Raw genomic sequence first — 19,115 nt, forward strand, 5'->3', positions numbered from 1 at the left:
TTCTCGCAGGAATACCGGGTTCTAAACATGGTAATGCTGATGTCATGTCTCATATGCATTCTTCGACCTCTCTGACCACAGGGTCGACGTTGAGGAGAAGGTATGTAGCAGTTTCAGGGGTTGTGTTGTGGGTGGATGGTACGTGCCTGCCAGGTTTCTTTGTTTTTTGGCTGCCAGGACCAAGGACAGCAATGGGAAGTATTCCCCAGTGGCAGGACCACGGACAGCTCAGGGGAAACTTCTAGACTGCAGCAGAACAGCCACACCTGTCTCCAGTTGTAATCAGAGCCAAACTGCAGACAGGTGAAACCCATCAGTTCCTCTACTTAACTGTGCCCTGGGTTTTCTTTCTTTGTCTTTCTTTTATTTATTTTTATCTCGGCAGGTGAAGGACTAGGAGGTTGTTGGAGAGACAGAGCGTACGGTGGAGAATGAGGTTTTAAAGAAGAAAGAAAAATTGAACCCAAAGACCAAGCTTGGACTACCTTCCACTGGTGATGAAGTGTTTACGCTGTTTGTTTTGGGTTTTGTAGGTGCCTTGGTGGCAGCGACCTTCTGCTCTTGTGGTTTGATCAACCCTCGTCCCTTTTCCAGGACCCTGTCTTTCAAAGATAATAAGTAAAAATCCAAATAACTTCACAGATCGTCATTGTAAAGGGTTTCAACACTGTTTCCCATGCTTGTTCAATGAACCATAAACAATTAATGAACATGCACCTGTGGAACGGTCGTTAAGACACTAACCGCTTACAGACAGTAGGCAATTAAGGTCACAGTTAATGGAACTTAGGACACTAAAGAGGCCTTCTACTGACTCTGGAAAAACACCAAAATAAATATGCCCAGGGTCCCTGCTCATCTGCGTGAATGTGCCTTAGGCATGCTGCAAGGAGGCATGAGGACTGCAGATGTGGCCAGGGAAATAAATTGTAATGTTCGTACTGTGAGACGCCCAAGACAGAGGTACAGGGAGACAGGATGGACAGCTGATCGTCCTCGCAGTTGCAGACCACGTGTAACAACACCTGCACAGGATCGGTACATCTGAATATCACACCGGCGGGACAAGTACAGGATGGCAACAACAACTGCCCGAGTTACACCAGGAATGCACAATCCCTCCATCATAGCTTAGTCTGTTCGCAATAGGCTCAGAGAGGCTGGACTGAGGGCTTGTTGGCCTGTTGTAAGGCAGGTCCTCACCAGACATCACCGGCAAGCGAAGAGCCTGGATCTCAATCCCATTGAGCACGTCTGTGACCTGTTGGATTGGAGGGTAAGAGCTAGGGCCATTCCCCCCAGGAATGTCTGGTAACTTGCAGGTGCCTTGGTGGAAGAGTGGGGTAACATCTCACAGAAAGAACTGGCAAATCTGGTGCAGTCAATGAGGAGGAGATGCACTGCAGTACTTGTAGTACTAATGCAGCTGGTGGCCACACCAGATACTGACTTACTTTTGATTTTAACCCCCCCCCCTTCGTTCAGGGACACATTATTCCACTTCTGTTAGTCACACGTCTGTGGAACTTGTTCAGTTTGTCTCAGTTGTTGAATCTTATGTTCATACAAATATTTACACATGTTAAGTTTGCTGAAAATAAACAGTGACAGTGAGAGGACGTTGCCAAAGCCTGCTTGTAGTAAACCAGTTTAACCCTTCACTTGGACTGGGGTTGTGTGTTTGTATGTTTAAACTCTGCCTGACAAAGAATCCGGCGCTGAAAACGCTACAATATCTATATTTTGTATTCTATCAGAAAAAGGACATGTTTGACTTTCAGAAAAACATATTGGTCATGCTCAGGCACTTATTTTTGGGGTGGTGCAATTTCCACCCTGTTAGGTTCATAATCCTAACAGGGTGGAAATTTGTAGCCCAAATTAGCCATCACTCTGAGTAAGCAAAATTGAACTAGCATAATTGTGAACACTTGATTTTAACTTCTCTATCAAACATTAACGTTTTGAAATGTTAATTGTTCTATAATTTAGCCTAACAGGGTGGACATTGGAGTGGGAAAGATTTTAATTAACACATCGGACATGACATAAACGCCTACATCCACTGAAAAACAAATTCCTTTTCAAGATCCATATTGTTGTGTTAAGGTAAACAATACCTGACCTTATATTTAAAGACCTTTGGAATCCACATTTTACATTCAACACAGGTCAGTAGCTTTGCCCAAACACACACCACGCATTTGGGACAGATTCGTGTGTTTTTCAGTCATACAATAAATACATTTGGACACAATTAAGAAAATTGATATTATTTCACCTTTTAAATAAGCGGCTGAGGTACTCAAACGCTTTATCTCCCAGATAGCCGCATACTGACTAGTTTAGGTTGCAGAGCCAAATATAAGGCCTAAATAATGATGACATAATGAACGATTTGCATCTCCTTTTGTGACGTTTGTTGCCTGTCAGTTCCAAGTCAACTTTATTAATGTGATTACCACTTAAATAAACGCATTCTTCTTATGCCCCCTTATTATTTGTGTATGCCCTCCACTTCTCCTTCGAGATAAAACTTGTGAAAAACGACCACATTTCCCATTTTTCTCCCTGTCTCAGAGGAGCAATAGGGCGGTCCTGGGGATTTGTGTCACCTTCCTTGTTAAGGGTTGCTTTAAATCTATTTGGTTGTTAATCCATCTCCATTTAAACCCGATCCTCCTTTCACCTCTGTCCATCTCTCTCCACCCATCCCTCTCTCTCTCTATTTTTCTGCCAGCGGGATCTAGGGCACGAACATGAGTCATATTTCATTAGAACAACACAAACTCCACACAACACAGACCCGCCGTGCCGCCTCTCAGTGTTGCAGACAGCGAGTCCAGCAGAGTGCATTAGCGCTAATGATTACATGCGCATTTACTGGCAGGATGCGAAGAGCGCAAAACAACAATTGAACAGAAAGTCACTTCTGTAGAGATTGTACATTGAGTGCACGGTGAATTGTGCACTACGCTGTGCGCGACATTGTTTCCGTTTGTGCGTGTGGGTCATTGATGTCGGTGTGTAGGGGCAGCCTGGTCAGCAGGCTAGTCAGTGGCTCCTCGCCTATGTTTGAACTTCATGCCTGAACATATTACCGATGTGTATGCCATGTTTTCTAGCGCCGAGCTCTGTCATGCGAATCCTCTGGTACGCCCACGCACAGCCCACGCACAGCGCACGCACGCTCGTTCACTCCCAAGACGACACCGAATCCGTGACTCTCTCCAGTTGAGCTGGTGACGCTGTTCGCTCTCTGGCGGTAGAACGGGGATGTTTGGCATTTGTACCGATTTGTGCTTGCCTTCTGTGAGATGAACGGATGGAGAGGACCAGTGACCAAACATGCCTACAGTCCTCCGCGGCACGGGAAAACTTTCCATCGTGTGTTCACTGATTCGTTGCGCATCTCAGGTGAGAAGAGATACATTACGTTTTTTTGCTTTTCTTTGTTTAACTTGAAGCGTAACTTACTATTTTGTAGTCTAATATAATTTATTGGAACTTTTATTTTAAAAAAAATTGACGGCTATTGCATTTCATTTCTCATTTGCAAATGATTATTTAAAAAAATATTTATTATATTTAACCTTTATTTAACTAGACAACCTTTAATTTGAAAACAAAATTAACGATGAAATATGCTTAATGCACAAAGCTAGTGTAGGATGTATTGCAAATACAAAGCAACAATTAAAATGGTTTGAAATGTTATATTGATTTATACAGTAGACTGCATTGTCACGATGAGATGTAAAATCAGTTTAGGACTCTTGTGGTTAGTGACGGTTAAACCAATTTCCGTCGTTGACAGGCCAAGCGCAACCTTTTGTTTTCGGTTTAGATCCAAGCATGCTCTGTTCTAAATATAGAAAGAAACGGTAGATATTTAGAAAGACTTTCAAATCAAGCTGCACTGCAAGTTGATCCTGGTGAATCTGTCACCTCGGCCTATTGGCGCTGTAGGTCACAGGTGGTGGGAGAATAGTTGGCTTGCATGCTGTTTGTTTGCAGGTGTTGTGATGGGTTGTGGTTGGTTTGGGCACTGGAGACCACGGTGTGTGTCTGGAGAGTTGCACCACCATTACTGTAGGCTGCTGATGCTACTGTTAATAGATGTGAGAAATGCATTATGCACAATGACACTTATAGTCTACTATGGCTACACTTTCAGCATTGTGTTCCATGACAGGGCTGCACGTACACACACATCACACCTTCATGCCAGTGCTGCGCTGATTACGCAGTCAGACAGTGAAGTTACTCATAGAGCGAGAGAGAGAGAGAGTACATAGAACACAGTGCCCACAGAGTTAGAGAGGCTAGTAAAGGGGGTTAGAGAGAAGGACAGAGGGAGGCAGTAAAGGGGGTTAGAGAGAAGGACAGAGGGAGGCAGTAAAGGGGGTTAGAGAGAAGGACAGAGGGAGGCAGTAAAGGGGGTTAGAGAGAAGGACAGAGGGAGGCAGTAAAATGGGTTAGAGAGAAGGACAGAGGGAGGCAGTAAAGGGGGTTAGAGAGAAGTACAGAGGGAGGCAGTAAAGGGAGTTAGAAAGAAGGACAGAGGGAGGCAGTAAAAGGGGGTTAGAGAGAAGGACAGAGGGAGGCAGTAAAGGGGTTAGAGAGAAGGACAGAGGGAGGCAGTAAAGGGGTTAGAGAGAAGGACAGAGGGAGGCAGTAAAGGGGGTTAGAGAGAAGGACAGAGGGAGGCAGTAAAGGGGGTTAGAGAGAAGTACAGAGGGAGGCAGTAAAGGGGTTAGTTAGAAAGAAGGACAGAGGGAGGCAGTAAAGGGGGGTTAGAGAGAAGGACAGAGGGAAGCAGTAAAGGGGGTTAGAGAGAAGGACAGAGGGAGGCAGTAAAGGGGGTTAGAGAGAAGGAAAGATAAAAAATAAAAAAATAATTAAACAACAGTAAAAATTACACTCACAAAAAAGTTCCAAAGGAATAAAGACATTTCAAATGTCATATTATGTGTAAAAACAGTGTCGTAACGATGTCCATAAGGGAAAATACATTAACATCTATGGGTTGTATTTACAATGGTGTTTGTTCGTGCCCTTTACTCGTGGCAACAGGTCACAAATCGTGCTGCTGTGATGGCACATTGTGGTATTTCACCCAGTAGATATGGGAGTTTATCAAAATTGGGCTTGTTTTTGAATTCTTTGTGGGTCTGTGTAATCTGTGGGAAATATGTGTCTCAAATATTGTCATATATTTGGCAGGAGGTTAGGAAGTGCAGCTCAGTCTCATTTTGTGGGCAGTGTGCACATAGCCTGTCTTCTCTTGAGAGGCAGGTCTGCCTACAGTGGCCTCTCTCAATAGCAAGGCTATGCTCACTGACTCTCTCTCTCTCTTTATCTCATTCTTTCTTTTTCTCTCTGTCTCTATATGCAGCATCTGGAACAGGAAATGGTGGTGGCAGACATGCATTGCTCTGTCTCACAGGTGTGTTTGTGTGTGTTTGTGTGTGTGTGTGTGTGTGTGTGTGTGTGTGTGTGTGTGTGTGTATGTGTGTGTGTGTGTGTGTGTGTGTGAGTGTGTGTGTGTGTGTGTCTGTGTCTGTGTCTGCAGATTAGCTTTACTTGGACAACAAACAGATGAGCAAGAGTCATTTTGATGTAGGGTCACATGCTCTGGTTTGGTTTCACAATCTATATCTATCAAGGCATTCTCATTGGTTACTGAAAGACCACCACTGTATAGACCAATGATGTATATAAACCCTAGATTGCTAATGCTGTGTATTGGCCACCAGTGAGAGGCTCTGAAGCCACCGGTCGGCCATATTGGCATTCCCCAGAAGGAGCAGTTCTCCATAGGAATGAATGGAATTCTACAGTATGTCAATTCAATGTTTCAAGGACAAAATTCACTTAACATTAGAACTTACAAAAATCTATATTTTCATTTGTATGTTTAGCTCACATAATATAACTTAAAAGTATGCATTAGGTGTCTGTAATACACTATATATACACACAAGTATATGGACACCCCTTCAAATTAGTGGATTCGGCTATTTCAGCCACACCCGTTGCTGACAGGTGTATAAAACCAAGCACACGGCCATGCAATCTCCATAGATAAACAGAGTGGCCTTACTGAAGAGCTCAGTGATCTGCAAAGTGGCACCATCATAGGATGCCACCTTTCCAACTAGTCAGTTCATACAATTTGTGGCCTAATTATCTGGAAGATAGATAATGAGTACATAGAAAACAGTGCCCACAGAATATGAGAGGCAGTAACAAGGACTAGAGAGTGAGCACATAGCCTGTCTTCTCTTGAGAGCCATGTCTGACTGTGGCGGCCTTTCTCAATAGCACGGCTATGCTCACTGAGTGTCTCTCTCTCTCTCTCTCTCTCTCTCTCTCTCTCCAAACATATGCCCTGCTAGAGCTGCCCCAGTCAAGTGTAAGTGATGTTATTGTGAAGTGAAGCAACAATGGCTCAGCCGCGAAGTGTTAGACCACACAGAACGGGACCACTGAAGTGCACTGTCCTCGGTTGCAACACTCACTACCGAGATCCAAACTGCCTCTGGAAGCAACACTCACTACCGAGTTCCAAACTGCCTCTGGAAGCAACACTCACTACCGAGATCCAAACTGCCTCTGGAAGCAACACTCACTACCGAGTTCCAAACTGCCTCTGGAAGCAACACTCACTCCAAAACTGCCTCTGGAAGCAACACTCACTACCGAGTTCCAAACTGCCTCTGGAAGCAACACTCACTACCGAGTTCCAAACTGCCTCTGGAAGCAACACTCTCTACCGAGTTCCAAACTGCCTCTGGAAGCAACACTCACTACCGAGTTCCAAACTGCCTCTGGAAGCAACACTCACTACCGAGATCCAAACTGCCTCTGGAAGCAACACTCACTACCGAGATCCAAACTGCCTCTGGAAGCAACACTCACTACCGAGATCCAAACTGCCTCTGGAAGCAACACTCACTACCGAGTTCCAAACTGCCTCTGGAAGCAACACTCACTACCGAGTTCCAAACTGCCTCTGGAAGCAACACTCACTACCGAGTTCCAAACTGCCTCTGGAAGCAACACTCACTACCGAGTTCCAAACTGCTTCTGGAAGCAACACTCACTACCGAGTTCCAAACTGCCTCTGGAAGCAACACTCACTACCGAGATCCAAACTGCCTCTGGAAGCAACACTCACTACCGAGATCCAAACTGCCTCTGGAAGCAACACTCACTACCGAGATCCAAACTGCCTCTGGAAGCAACACTCACTACCGAGTTCCAAACTGCCTCTGGAAGCAACACTCACTACCGAGTTCCAAACTGCCTCTGGAAGCAACACTCACTACCGAGTTCCAAACTGCCTCTGGAAGCAACACTCACTACCGAGTTCCAAACTGCCTCTGGAAGCAACACTCTTTACCGAGTTCCAAACTGCCTCTGGAAGCAACACTCACTACCGAGTTCCAAACTGCCTCTGGAAGCAACACTCACTACCGAGTTCCAAACTGCCTCTGGAAGCAACACTCTCTACCGAGTTCCAAACTGCCTCTGGAAGCAACACTCTCTACCGAGTTCCAAACTGCCTCTGGAAGCAACACTCACTACCGAGTTCCAAACTGCCTCTGGAAGCAACACTCACTACCGAGTTCCAAACTGCCTCTGGAAGCAACACTCACTAACGAGTTCCAAACTGCCTCTGGAAGCAACACTCACTACCGAGTTCCAAACTGCCTCTGGAAGCAACACTCACTACCGAGTTCCAAACTGCCTCTGGAAGCCACGTGAAGGGAAATCTTAATGCTTTCAACTTTGTGGCAACAGTTTGGGGAAGGACCTTTCCTGTTTCAGCATGACAATGCTCCCATGTACAAAGAGTCCATACAAAAATGGTTTTTCGAGATCGGTGTGGAAGAACTTGACCGACCTGAACAGAGCCCTGATCTCAACCCCATCGAACACCTTTGGGATGAATTGGAACACCGGAACACCGACTGCGAACACTGACATACTGCCAGGCCTAATCGCCCCATCAGTGCCCGATCTCACTAACGCTCTTGTGGCTGAATGGACGCAAGTCCCCGCAGCAATGTTCCAACATTTAGTGGAAAGCCTTCCCAGAAGAGTGGAGGCTATTATATAGCAGCAGGGGGGGGGGGACTCCATATTAATGCCCATGATTTTGGAATGAGATGTTCGACAAGCAGGTGTCCACATACTTTTGGTAAAGTAGTGGAGAATATTTGTGACAAAAACAAATGTAGACATTAATACATGCATTTCTATAGCTTCCAGAATATTTTTTCCGATGGTTTGGGAGAGCCAAGATGGAGGCTTCAACACAGCACCCCCTATCAGTCTTCTAGTGTATATATTAATCATTGGTATAGACCTCCACAACACCTTCATATGTTTAGCCCTGTAGATGTTATACTGTACCTTAGTGGATGCTTCTATATATATTGGACTTTTCTCAAAAAATGTCTGTCCTCACACAGGTCACAGGAAGTGAGCGTAACGGCTGTTCCAAAGATATTCTAGGGGTAAGAGATGGTTTACTTTCTACTCTCAACCTACAGGACCACCTTAACTACTGCACTGATCTACGCCGCTCTGCACTAGTTGAATCAGATGGGTTAGTGCTGGGCTGGAACAAATGTGTGTGGTATTATACGTTACACTCTCTCCTGTCCTCTTATTGGTGGTTGCCCTGAGGCTTTTAGTAACAGGCATTTGGGGGAATATGTGTTGTTTTTGTTTTCTGAACTGAACATGTCTGACTGTAGCCTGTCTGACTGTAGCCTGTCTGATTGGAGCCTGTCTGACTGTAACAGAGCAATGCCTGACTGTTGCCTGTCTGACTGTAACAGAGCAATGCCTGACAGTTGCCTGTCTGACTGTAACAGAGCAATGCCTGACTTTTGCCTGTCTGACTGTAACAGAGCAATGCCTGACTTTTGCCTGTTTGACTGTAACAGAGCAATGTCTGACTGTAGCCTGTCTGACTGTAACAGAGTATTGTCTGACTGTTGCCTGTCTGATTGTAACAGAACAATGCCCGACTGTAGCTTGTCTGACTGTAACAGAGCAATGTCTGACTGTAGCCTGTCTGACTGTAACAGAGAAATGTCTGACTGTTGCCTGTCTGACTGTAACAGAGCAATGTCTGACTGTAGCCTGTCTGACTGTTGCCTGTCTGACTGTAACAGAGCAATGTCTGACTGTAGCCTGTCTGACTGTAACAGAGCAATGCCTGACTGTAGCCTGTCTGATTGTAACAGAGCAATGCCTGACTGTAGCCTGTCTGATTGTAACAGAACAATGCCTGACTGTAGCTTGTCTGACTGTATCAGAGCAATGCCTGACTGTAGCCTGTCTGACTGTAACAGAGCAATGTCTGACTGTAGCCTGTCTGACTGTAACAGAGCAATGCCTGACTGTAGCCTGTCTGACTGTAACAGAGCAATGTCTGACTGTAGCCTGTCTGACTGTAACAGAGCAATGTCTGACTGTAGCCTGTCTGACTGTAACAGAGTATTGTCTGACTGTTGCCTGTCTGACTGTTGCCTGTCTGACTGTAACATAGCAATGTCTGACTGTAGCCTGTCTGACTGTAACAGAGAAATGTCTGACTGTTGCCTGTCTGACTGTAACAGAGCAATGTCTGACTGTAGCCTGTCTGACTGTTGCCTGTCTGACTGTAACAGAGCAATGTCTGACTGTAGCCTGTCTGACTGTAACAGAGCAATACCTGACTGTAGCCTGTCTGATTGTAACAGAGCAATGCCTGACTGTAGCCTGTCTGACTGTAACAGAGCAATGTCTGACTGTAGCCTGTCTGACTGTAACAGAGCAATGCCTGACTGTAGCCTGTCTGACTGTAACAGAGCAATGTCTGACTGTAGCCTGTCTGACTGTAACAGAGCAATGCCTGACTGTAGCCTGTCTGATTGTAACAGAGCAATGTCTGACTGTAGCTTGTCTTGACTGTAACAGAGCAATGCCTGACTGTAGCCTGTCTGACTGTAACAGAGCAATGCCTGACTGTAGCCTGTCTGACTGTAACAGAGCAATGTCTGACTGTAGCCTGTCTGACTGTAACAGAGCAATGCCTGACTGTAGCCTGTCTGACTGTAACAGAGCAATGTCTGACTGTAGCCTGTCTGACTGTAACAGAGCAATGTCTGACTGTAGCTTGTCTGACTGTAACAGAGCAATGCCTGACTGTAGCCTGTCTGACTGTAACAGAGCAATGTCTGACTGTTGCCTGTCTGACTGTAACAGAGCAATGCCTGACTGTAGCCTGTCTGATTGTAGCCTGCTTTCTGAAAGTAAGTCTCACTGTGCGGTTCCCATTCTACCTGTTCCTAGCCAGAAGACAAACACAGGAAAGAGAGAAATAGGGAGTGGTAGGAGATCAGAGAGAGAGAGGAAGGAGAGAGAGAGGAGAGAGAGAGCAACACAGTGACTAGGGTCTGGTTTTAATGATAAACTCTGTTGTCATAGAGGCACTATGTCACTGCCTACGTCACTACTTTATCAGCTTGAATAAAATACTAAATAGTAGCTAGCAGGATGGAGATCACAAAGGTTATTTTTGATGACTGCATTTCGTAAATGGTTGGTTTGCATCAACTACCTTAACTAAAATCACTACAAAGGTTTTGAATCGCGACGTTCTGGCATGTCTGCCTCGTGATTTGTTGGGAGAGTCCCCTGACGTAGGCAGTGACATAGTTCCTCTATGCGAAAATAGTTCATTATTGAAACCAGACCCTAGTCACTGTGTTGCCATCTATCTGCTCCCTCTCCTGGGAAGGCTTGTTGTTTTGAGAGGAGGGATGAGGAACGAGGGATGAATCGGTGTCCTTGGTGACTGAGAGGGAGGAGAGGCGAGATAATGAAGTGAAAGGAGGAGTAGAGAGAAGGAACACTTGCCCTCCGGGGTTGTGGGGAAAGTGTTTATGGAGAAGAGAGGGGAATGAAATGCTTTACTTTTATTTAGTTTAGCTTTACCATATTGTGTGTGTGTGTGTGTGTGTGTGTGTGTGTGTGTGTGTGTGTGTGTCTGTGTGTGTGTGTGTGTGTGTGTGTGTGTGTGTGTGTGTGTGTGTGTGTGTGTGTGTGTTAGACTGAATGAATGAAAGGAGACATGCTTCTTAGAGCGGAATGAAGCTCCATTTCTCTGCTGTTCTGACACATCTCTATCTATGTTCATCACTCTGCTGTACTGACACATCTCTATCTATGTTCATCACTCTGCTGTTCTGACACATCTCTATCTATGTCCATCTCTCTGCTGTTCTGACACATCTCTATCTATGTCCATCTCTCTGCTGTTCTGACACATCTCTATCTATGTTCATCTCTCTGCTGTTCTGACACATCTCTATCTATGTCCATCTCTCTGCTGTTCTGACACATCTCTATCTATGTTCATCTCTCTGCTGTTCTGACACATCTCTATCTATGTTCATCTCTCTGCTGTTCTGACACATCTCTATCTATGTCCATCTCTCTGCTGTTCTGACACATCTCTATCTATGTTCATCTCTCTGCTGTTCTGACACATCTCTATCTATGTTCATCTCTCTGCTGTTCTGACCCATCTCTATCTATGTTCATCACTCTGCTGTTCTGACACATCTCTATCTATGTTCATCTCTCTGCTGTTCTGACACATCTCTATCTATGTTCATCACTCTGCTGTTCTGACACATCTCTATCTATGTTCATCTCTCTGCTGTTCTGACACATCTCTATCTATGTTCATCACTCTGCTGTTCTGACACATCTCTATCTATGTTCATCACTCTGCTGTTCTGACACATCTCTATCTATGTTCATCACTCTGCTGTTCTGACACATCTCTATCTATGTCCATCTCTCTGCTGTTCTGACACATCTCTATCTATGTCCATCTCTCTGCTGTTCTGACACATCTCTATCTATGTTCATCTCTCTGCTGTTCTGACACATCTCTATCTATGTCCATCTCTCTGCTGTTCTGACACATCTCTATCTATGTTCATCTCTCTGCTGTTCTGACACATCTCTATCTATGTTCATCTCTCTGCTGTTCTGACACATCTCTATCTATGTCCATCTCTCTGCTGTTCTGACACATCTCTATCTATGTTCATCTCTCTGCTGTTCTGACACATCTCTATCTATGTTCATCTCTCTGCTGTTCTGACCCATCTCTATCTATGTTCATCACTCTGCTGTTCTGACACATCTCTATCTATGTTCATCTCTCTGCTGTTCTGACACATCTCTATCTATGTTCATCACTCTGCTGTTCTGACACATCTCTATCTATGTTCATCTCTCTGCTGTTCTGACACATCTCTATCTATGTTCATCACTCTGCTGTTCTGACACATCTCTATCTATGTTCATCACTCTGCTGTTCTGACACATCTCTATCTATGTTCATCACTCTGCTGTTCTGACACATCTCTATCTATGTCCATCTCTCTGCTGTTCTGACACATCTCTATCTATGTTCATCTCTCTGCTGTTCTGACACATCTCTATCTATGTTCATCTCTCTGCTGTTCTGACCCATCTCTATCTATGTTCATCACTCTGCTGTTCTGACACATCTCTATCTATGTTCATCTCTCTGCTGTTCTGACACATCTCTATCTATGTTCATCACTCTGCTGTTCTGACACATCTCTATCTATGTTCATCTCTCTGCTGTTCTGACACATCTCTATCTATGTTCATCACTCTGCTGTTCTGACACATCTCTATCTATGTTCATCACTCTGCTGTTCTGACACATCTCTATCTATGTTCATCACTCTGCTGTTCTGACAAATCTCTATCTATGTCCATCTCTCTGCTGTTCTGACACATCTCTATCTATGTCCATCTCTCTGCTGTTCTGACACATCTCTATCTATGTTCATCTCTCTGCTGTTCTGACACATCTCTATCTATGTCTATCTCTCTGCTGTTCTGACACATCTCTATCTATGTTCATCTCTCTGCTGTTCTGACACATCTCTATCTATGTTCATCTCTCTGCTGTTCTGACACATCTCTATCTATGTCCATCTCTCTGCTGTTCTGACACATCTCTATCTATGTTCATCTCTCTGCTGTTCTGACACATCTCTATCTATGTTCATCTCTCTGCTGTTCTGACCCATCTCTATCTATGTTCATCACTCTGCTGTTCTGACACATCTCTATCTATGTTCATCTCTCTGCTGTTCTGACACATCTCTATCTATGTTCATCACTCTGCTGTTCTGACACATCTCTATCTATGTTCATCTCTCTGCTGTTCTGACACATCTCTATCTATGTTCATCACTCTGCTGTTCTGACACATCTCTATCTATGTTCATCACTCTGCTGTTCTGACACATCTCTATCTATGTTCATCACTCTGCTGTACTGACACATCTCTATCTATGTTCATCACTCTGCTGTTCTGACACATCTCTATCTATGTTCATCACTCTGCTGTTCTTACACATCTCTATCTATGTTCATCACTCTGCTGTTCTGACACATCTCTATCTATGTTCATCTCTCTGCTGTTCTGACACATCTCTATCTACATGTCCATCTCTCTGCTGTTCTGACACATCTCTATCTACATGTCCATCTCTCTGCTGTTCTGACACATCTCTATCTACATGTCCATCTCTCTGCTGTTCTGACATATCTCTATCTACATGTCCATCTCTCTGCTGTTCTGACATATCTCTATCTACATGTCCATCTCTCTGCTATCTACATGTCCATCTCTCTGCTGTTCTGACACATCTCTATCTACATGTCCATCTCTCTGCTGTTCTGACACATCTCTATCTACATGTCCATCTCTCTGCTGTTCTGACACATCTCTATCTACATGTCCATCTCATGTTCATCGCTCTGCTGTTCTGACACATCTCTATCTACATGTCCATCTCTCTGCTGTTCTGACATATCTCTATCTACATGTCCATCTCTCTGCTGTTCTGACACATCTCTATCTACATGTCCATCTCTCTGCTGTTCTGACATATCTCTATCTATATGTCAATCTCTCTGCTGTTCTGACACATCTCTATCTACATGTTAATCTCTCTGCTGTTCTGACATCTCTATCTACATGTCCATCTCTCTGCTGTTTTGACACATCTCTATCTACATGTTAATCTCTCTGCTGTTCTGACATCTCTATCTACATGTCCATCTCTCTGCTGTTCTGACACATCTCTATCTACATGTTAATCTCTCTGCTGTTCTGACATCTCTATCTACATGTCCATCTCTCTGCTGTTTTGACACATCTCTATCTACATGTCCATCTCTCTGCTGTTCTGACATATCTCTATCTACATGTTCATATCTCTGCTGTTCTGACACATGTCTATCTACATGTCCATCTCTCTGCTGTTCTGACACATCTCTATCTATGTTCATCACTCTGCTGTTCTGACACATCTCTATCTATGTTCATCACTCTGCTATTCTGACACATGTCTATCTATGTTCATCTCTCTGCTGTTCTGACACATCTCTATCTACATGTCCATCTCTCTGCTGTTCTGACACATCTCTATCTACATGTCCATCTCTCTGCTGTTCTGACACATCTCTATCTACATGTCCATCTCTCTGCTGTTCTGACACATCTCTATCTACATGTCCATCTCTCTGCTGTTCTGACATATCTCTATCTACATGTCCATCTCTCTGCTGTTCTGACACATCTCTATCTACATGTCCATCTCTCTGCTGTTCTGACACATCTCTATCTACATGTCCATCTCTCTGCTGTTCTGACACATGTCTATCTACATGTCCATCTCTCTGCTGTTCTGACACATCTCTATCTATGTTCATCACTCTGCTGTTCTGACACATCTCTATCTACATGTCCATCTCTCTGCTGTTCTGACACATCTCTATCTACATGTCCATCTCTCTGCTGTTCTGACACGTCTCTATCTACATGTCCATCTCTGCTGTACTGACACATCTCTATCTATGTTCATCACTCTGCTGTTCTGACACATCTCTATCTACATGTCCATCTCTCTGCTGTTTTGACACATCTCTATCTACATGTTAATCTCTCTGCTGTTCTGACATCTCTATCTACATGTCCATCTCTCTGCTATCTACATGTCCATCTCTCTGCTGTTTTGACACATCTCTATCTACATGTCCATCTCTCTGCTGTTCTGACATATCTCTATCTACATGTTCATATCTCTGCTGTTCTGACACATGTCTATCTACATGTCCATCTCTCTGCTGTTCTGACACATCTCTATCTATGTTCATCACTCTGCTATTCTGACACATCTCTATCTATGTCCATCTCTCTGCTGTTCTGACACATCTCTATCTACATGTCCATCTCTCTGCTGTTCTGACACATCTCTATCTACATGTCCATCTCTCTGCTGTTCTGACACATCTCTATCTACATGTCCATCTCTCTGCTGTTCTGACACATCTCTATCTACATGTCCATCTCTCTGCTGTTCTGACATATCTCTATCTACATGTCCATCTCTCTGCTGTTCTGACACATCTCTATCTACATGTCCATCTCTCTGCTGTTCTGACACATCTCTATCTACATGTCCATCTCTCTGCTGTTCTGACACATGTCTATCTACATGTCCATCTCTCTGCTGTTCTGACACATCTCTATCTATGTTCATCACTCTGCTGTTCTGACACATCTCTATCTACATGTCCATCTCTCTGCTGTTCTGACACATCTCTATCTACATGTCCATCTCTCTGCTGTTCTGACACGTCTCTATCTACATGTCCATCTCTGCTGTACTGACACATCTCTATCTATGTTCATCACTCTGCTGTTCTGACACATCTCTATCTACATGTCCATCTCTCTGCTGTTCTGACACATCTCTATCTACATGTCCATCTCTCTGCTGTTCTGACACATGTCTATCTACATGTCCATCTCTCTGCTGTTCTGACACATCTCTATCTATGTTCATCACTCTGCTGTTCTGACACATCTCTATCTATGTTCATCACTCTGCTGTTCTGACACATCTCTATCTATGTTCATCTCTCTGCTGTTCTGACACATCTCTATCTACATGTCCATCTCTCTGCTGTTCTGACACATCTCTATCTACATGTCCATCTCTCTGCTGTTCTGACACATCTCTATCTACATGTCCATCTCTCTGCTGTTCTGACACATCTCTATCTACATGTCCATCTCTCTGCTGTTCTGACATATCTCTATCTACATGTCCATCTCTCTGCTGTTCTGACATATCTCTATCTACATGTCCATCTCTCTGCTATCTACATGTCCATCTCTCTGCTATCTACATGGCCATCTCTCTGCTGTTCTGACACATGTCTATCTACATGTCCATCTCTCTGCTGTTCTGACACATCTCTATCTATGTTCATCACTCTGCTGTTCTGACACATCTCTATCTATGTCCATCTCTCTGCTGTTCTGACACATCTCTATCTATGTTCATCTCTCTGCTGTTCTGACACATCTCTATCTATGTTCATCTCTCTGCTGTTCTGACACATCTCTATCTATGTCCATCTCTCTGCTGTTCTGACATATCTCTATCTACATGTCCATCTCTCTGCTGTTCTGACATATCTCTATCTACATGTCCATCTCTCTGCTGCTCTGACATCTCTATCTACATGTCCATCTCTCTGCTGTTCTGACATATCTCTATCTACATGTCCATCTCTCTGCTGTTCTGACACATCTCTATCTACATGTGCATCTCATGTTCATCTCTCTGCTGTTCTGACACATCTCTATCTACATGTTCATCTCTCTGCTGTTCTGACACATCTCTATCTACATGTCCATCTCTCTGCTGTTCTGACACATCTCTATCTACATGTCCATCTCTCTGCTGTTCTGACATATCTCTATCTACATGTCCATCTCTCTGCTATCTACATGTCCATCTCTCTGCTGTTCTGACACATCTCTATCTACATGTCCATCTCTCTGCTGTTCTGACACATCTCTATCTACATGTCCATCTCATGTTCATCTCTCTGCTGTTCTGACACATCTCTATCTACATGTCCATCTCTCTGCTGTTCTGACATATCTCTATCTACATGTCCATCTCTCTGCTGTTCTGACATATCTCTATCTACATGTCCATCTCTCTGCTGTTCTGACATATCTCTATCTACATGTCCATCTCTCTGCTGTTCTGACACATCTCTATCTACATGTCCATCTCTCTGCTGTTCTGACATATCTCTATCTACATGTCAATCTCTCTGCTGTTCTGACACATCTCTATCTACATGTTAATCTCTCTGCTGTTCTGACATCTCTATCTACATGTCCATCTCTCTGCTGTTCTGACATCTCTATCTACATGTCCATCTCTCTGCTGTTTTGACACATCTCTATCTACATGTTAATCTCTCTGCTGTTCTGACATCTCTATCTACATGTCCATCTCTCTGCTATCTACATGTCCATCTCTCTGCTGTTTTGACACATCTCTATCTACATGTCCATCTCTCTGCTGTTCTGACATATCTCTATCTACATGTTCATATCTCTGCTGTTCTGACACATGTCTATCTACATGTCCATCTCTCTGCTGTTCTGACACATCTCTATCTATGTTCATCACTCTGCTGTTCTGACACATCTCTATCTATGTTCATCACTCTGCTGTTCTGACACATCTCTATCTATGTTCATCTCTCTGCTGTTCTGACACATCTCTATCTACATGTCCATCTCTCTGCTGTTCTGACACATCTCTATCTACATGTCCATCTCTCTGCTGTTCTGACACATCTCTATCTACATGTCCATCTCTCTGCTGTTCTGACACATCTCTATCTACATGTCCATCTCATGTTCATCTCTCTGCTGTTCTGACACATCTCTATCTACATGTCCATCTCTCTGCTGTTCTGACATATCTCTATCTACATGTCCATCTCTCTGCTGTTCTGACATATCTCTATCTACATGTCCATCTCTCTGCTGTTCTGACATATCTCTATCTACATGTCCATCTCTCTGCTGTTCTGACATATCTCTATCTGCATGTCCATCTCTCTGCTGTTCTGACATATCTCTATCTACATGTCCATCTCTCTGCTGTTCTGACATATCTCTATCTACATGTCCATCTCTCTGCTGTTCTGACACATCTCTATCTACATGTCCATCTCATGTTCATCTCTCTGCTGTTCTGACACATCTCTATCTACATGTTCATCTCTCTGCTGTTCTGACACATCTCTATCTACATGTCCATCTCTCTGCTGTTCTGACACATCTCTATCTACATGTCCATCTCTCTGCTGTTCTGACACATCTCTATCTACATGTCCATCTCTCTGCTATCTACATGTCCATCTCTCTGCTGTTCTGACACATCTCTATCTACATGTCCATCTCTCTGCTATCTACATGGCCATCTCTCTGCTGTTCTGACACATGTCTATCTACATGTCCATCTCTCTGCTGTTCTGACACATCTCTATCTATGTTCATCACTCTGCTGTTCTGACACATCTCTATCTATGTCCATCTCTCTGCTGTTCTGACACATCTCTATCTATGTTCATCTCTCTGCTGTTCTGACACATCTCTATCTATGTTCATCTCTCTGCTGTTCTGACACATCTCTATCTATGTCCATCTCTCTGCTGTTCTGACACATCTCTATCTATGTTCATCTCTCTGCTGTTCTGACACATCTCTATCTATGTTCATCTCTCTGCTGTTCTGACCCATCTCTATCTATGTTCATCACTCTGCTGTTCTGACACATCTCTATCTATGTTCATCTCTCTGCTGTTCTGACACATCTCTATCTATGTTCATCACTCTGCTGTTCTGACACATCTCTATCTATGTTCATCTCTCTGCTGTTCTGACACATCTCTATCTATGTTCATCACTCTGCTGTTCTGACACATCTCTATCTATGTTCATCTCTCTGCTGTTCTGACACATCTCTATCTATGTTCATCACTCTGCTGTTCTGACACATCTCTATCTATGTTCATCTCTCTGCTGTTCTGACACATCTCTATCTATGTTCATCACTCTGCTGTTCTGACACATCTCTATCTATGTTCATCACTCTGCTGTTCTG

General features: G+C 43.9%; 1 protein-coding gene across 1 annotated transcript in view; it reads left to right on the plus strand.

The window, feature by feature from the left end:
* Window positions 1-2,904: 2,904 nt before the first annotated feature.
* LOC115113082 (AF4/FMR2 family member 3-like) overlaps window positions 2,905-19,115 on the plus strand; it is a 68,686-nt gene continuing 52,475 nt past the window's right edge. Inside the window, 3 exon segments of the mRNA XM_065015286.1 lie at window positions 2,905-3,417; window positions 5,399-5,449; window positions 8,484-8,528. Coding sequence (XP_064871358.1) covers window positions 3,349-3,417; window positions 5,399-5,449; window positions 8,484-8,528 — 165 coding nt within the window. The 5' untranslated portion in view covers window positions 2,905-3,348.

This window comes from Oncorhynchus nerka, linkage group LG3, assembly GCF_034236695.1.
Source record: "Oncorhynchus nerka isolate Pitt River linkage group LG3, Oner_Uvic_2.0, whole genome shotgun sequence".
Lineage (NCBI taxonomy): Eukaryota > Metazoa > Chordata > Actinopteri > Salmoniformes > Salmonidae > Oncorhynchus > Oncorhynchus nerka.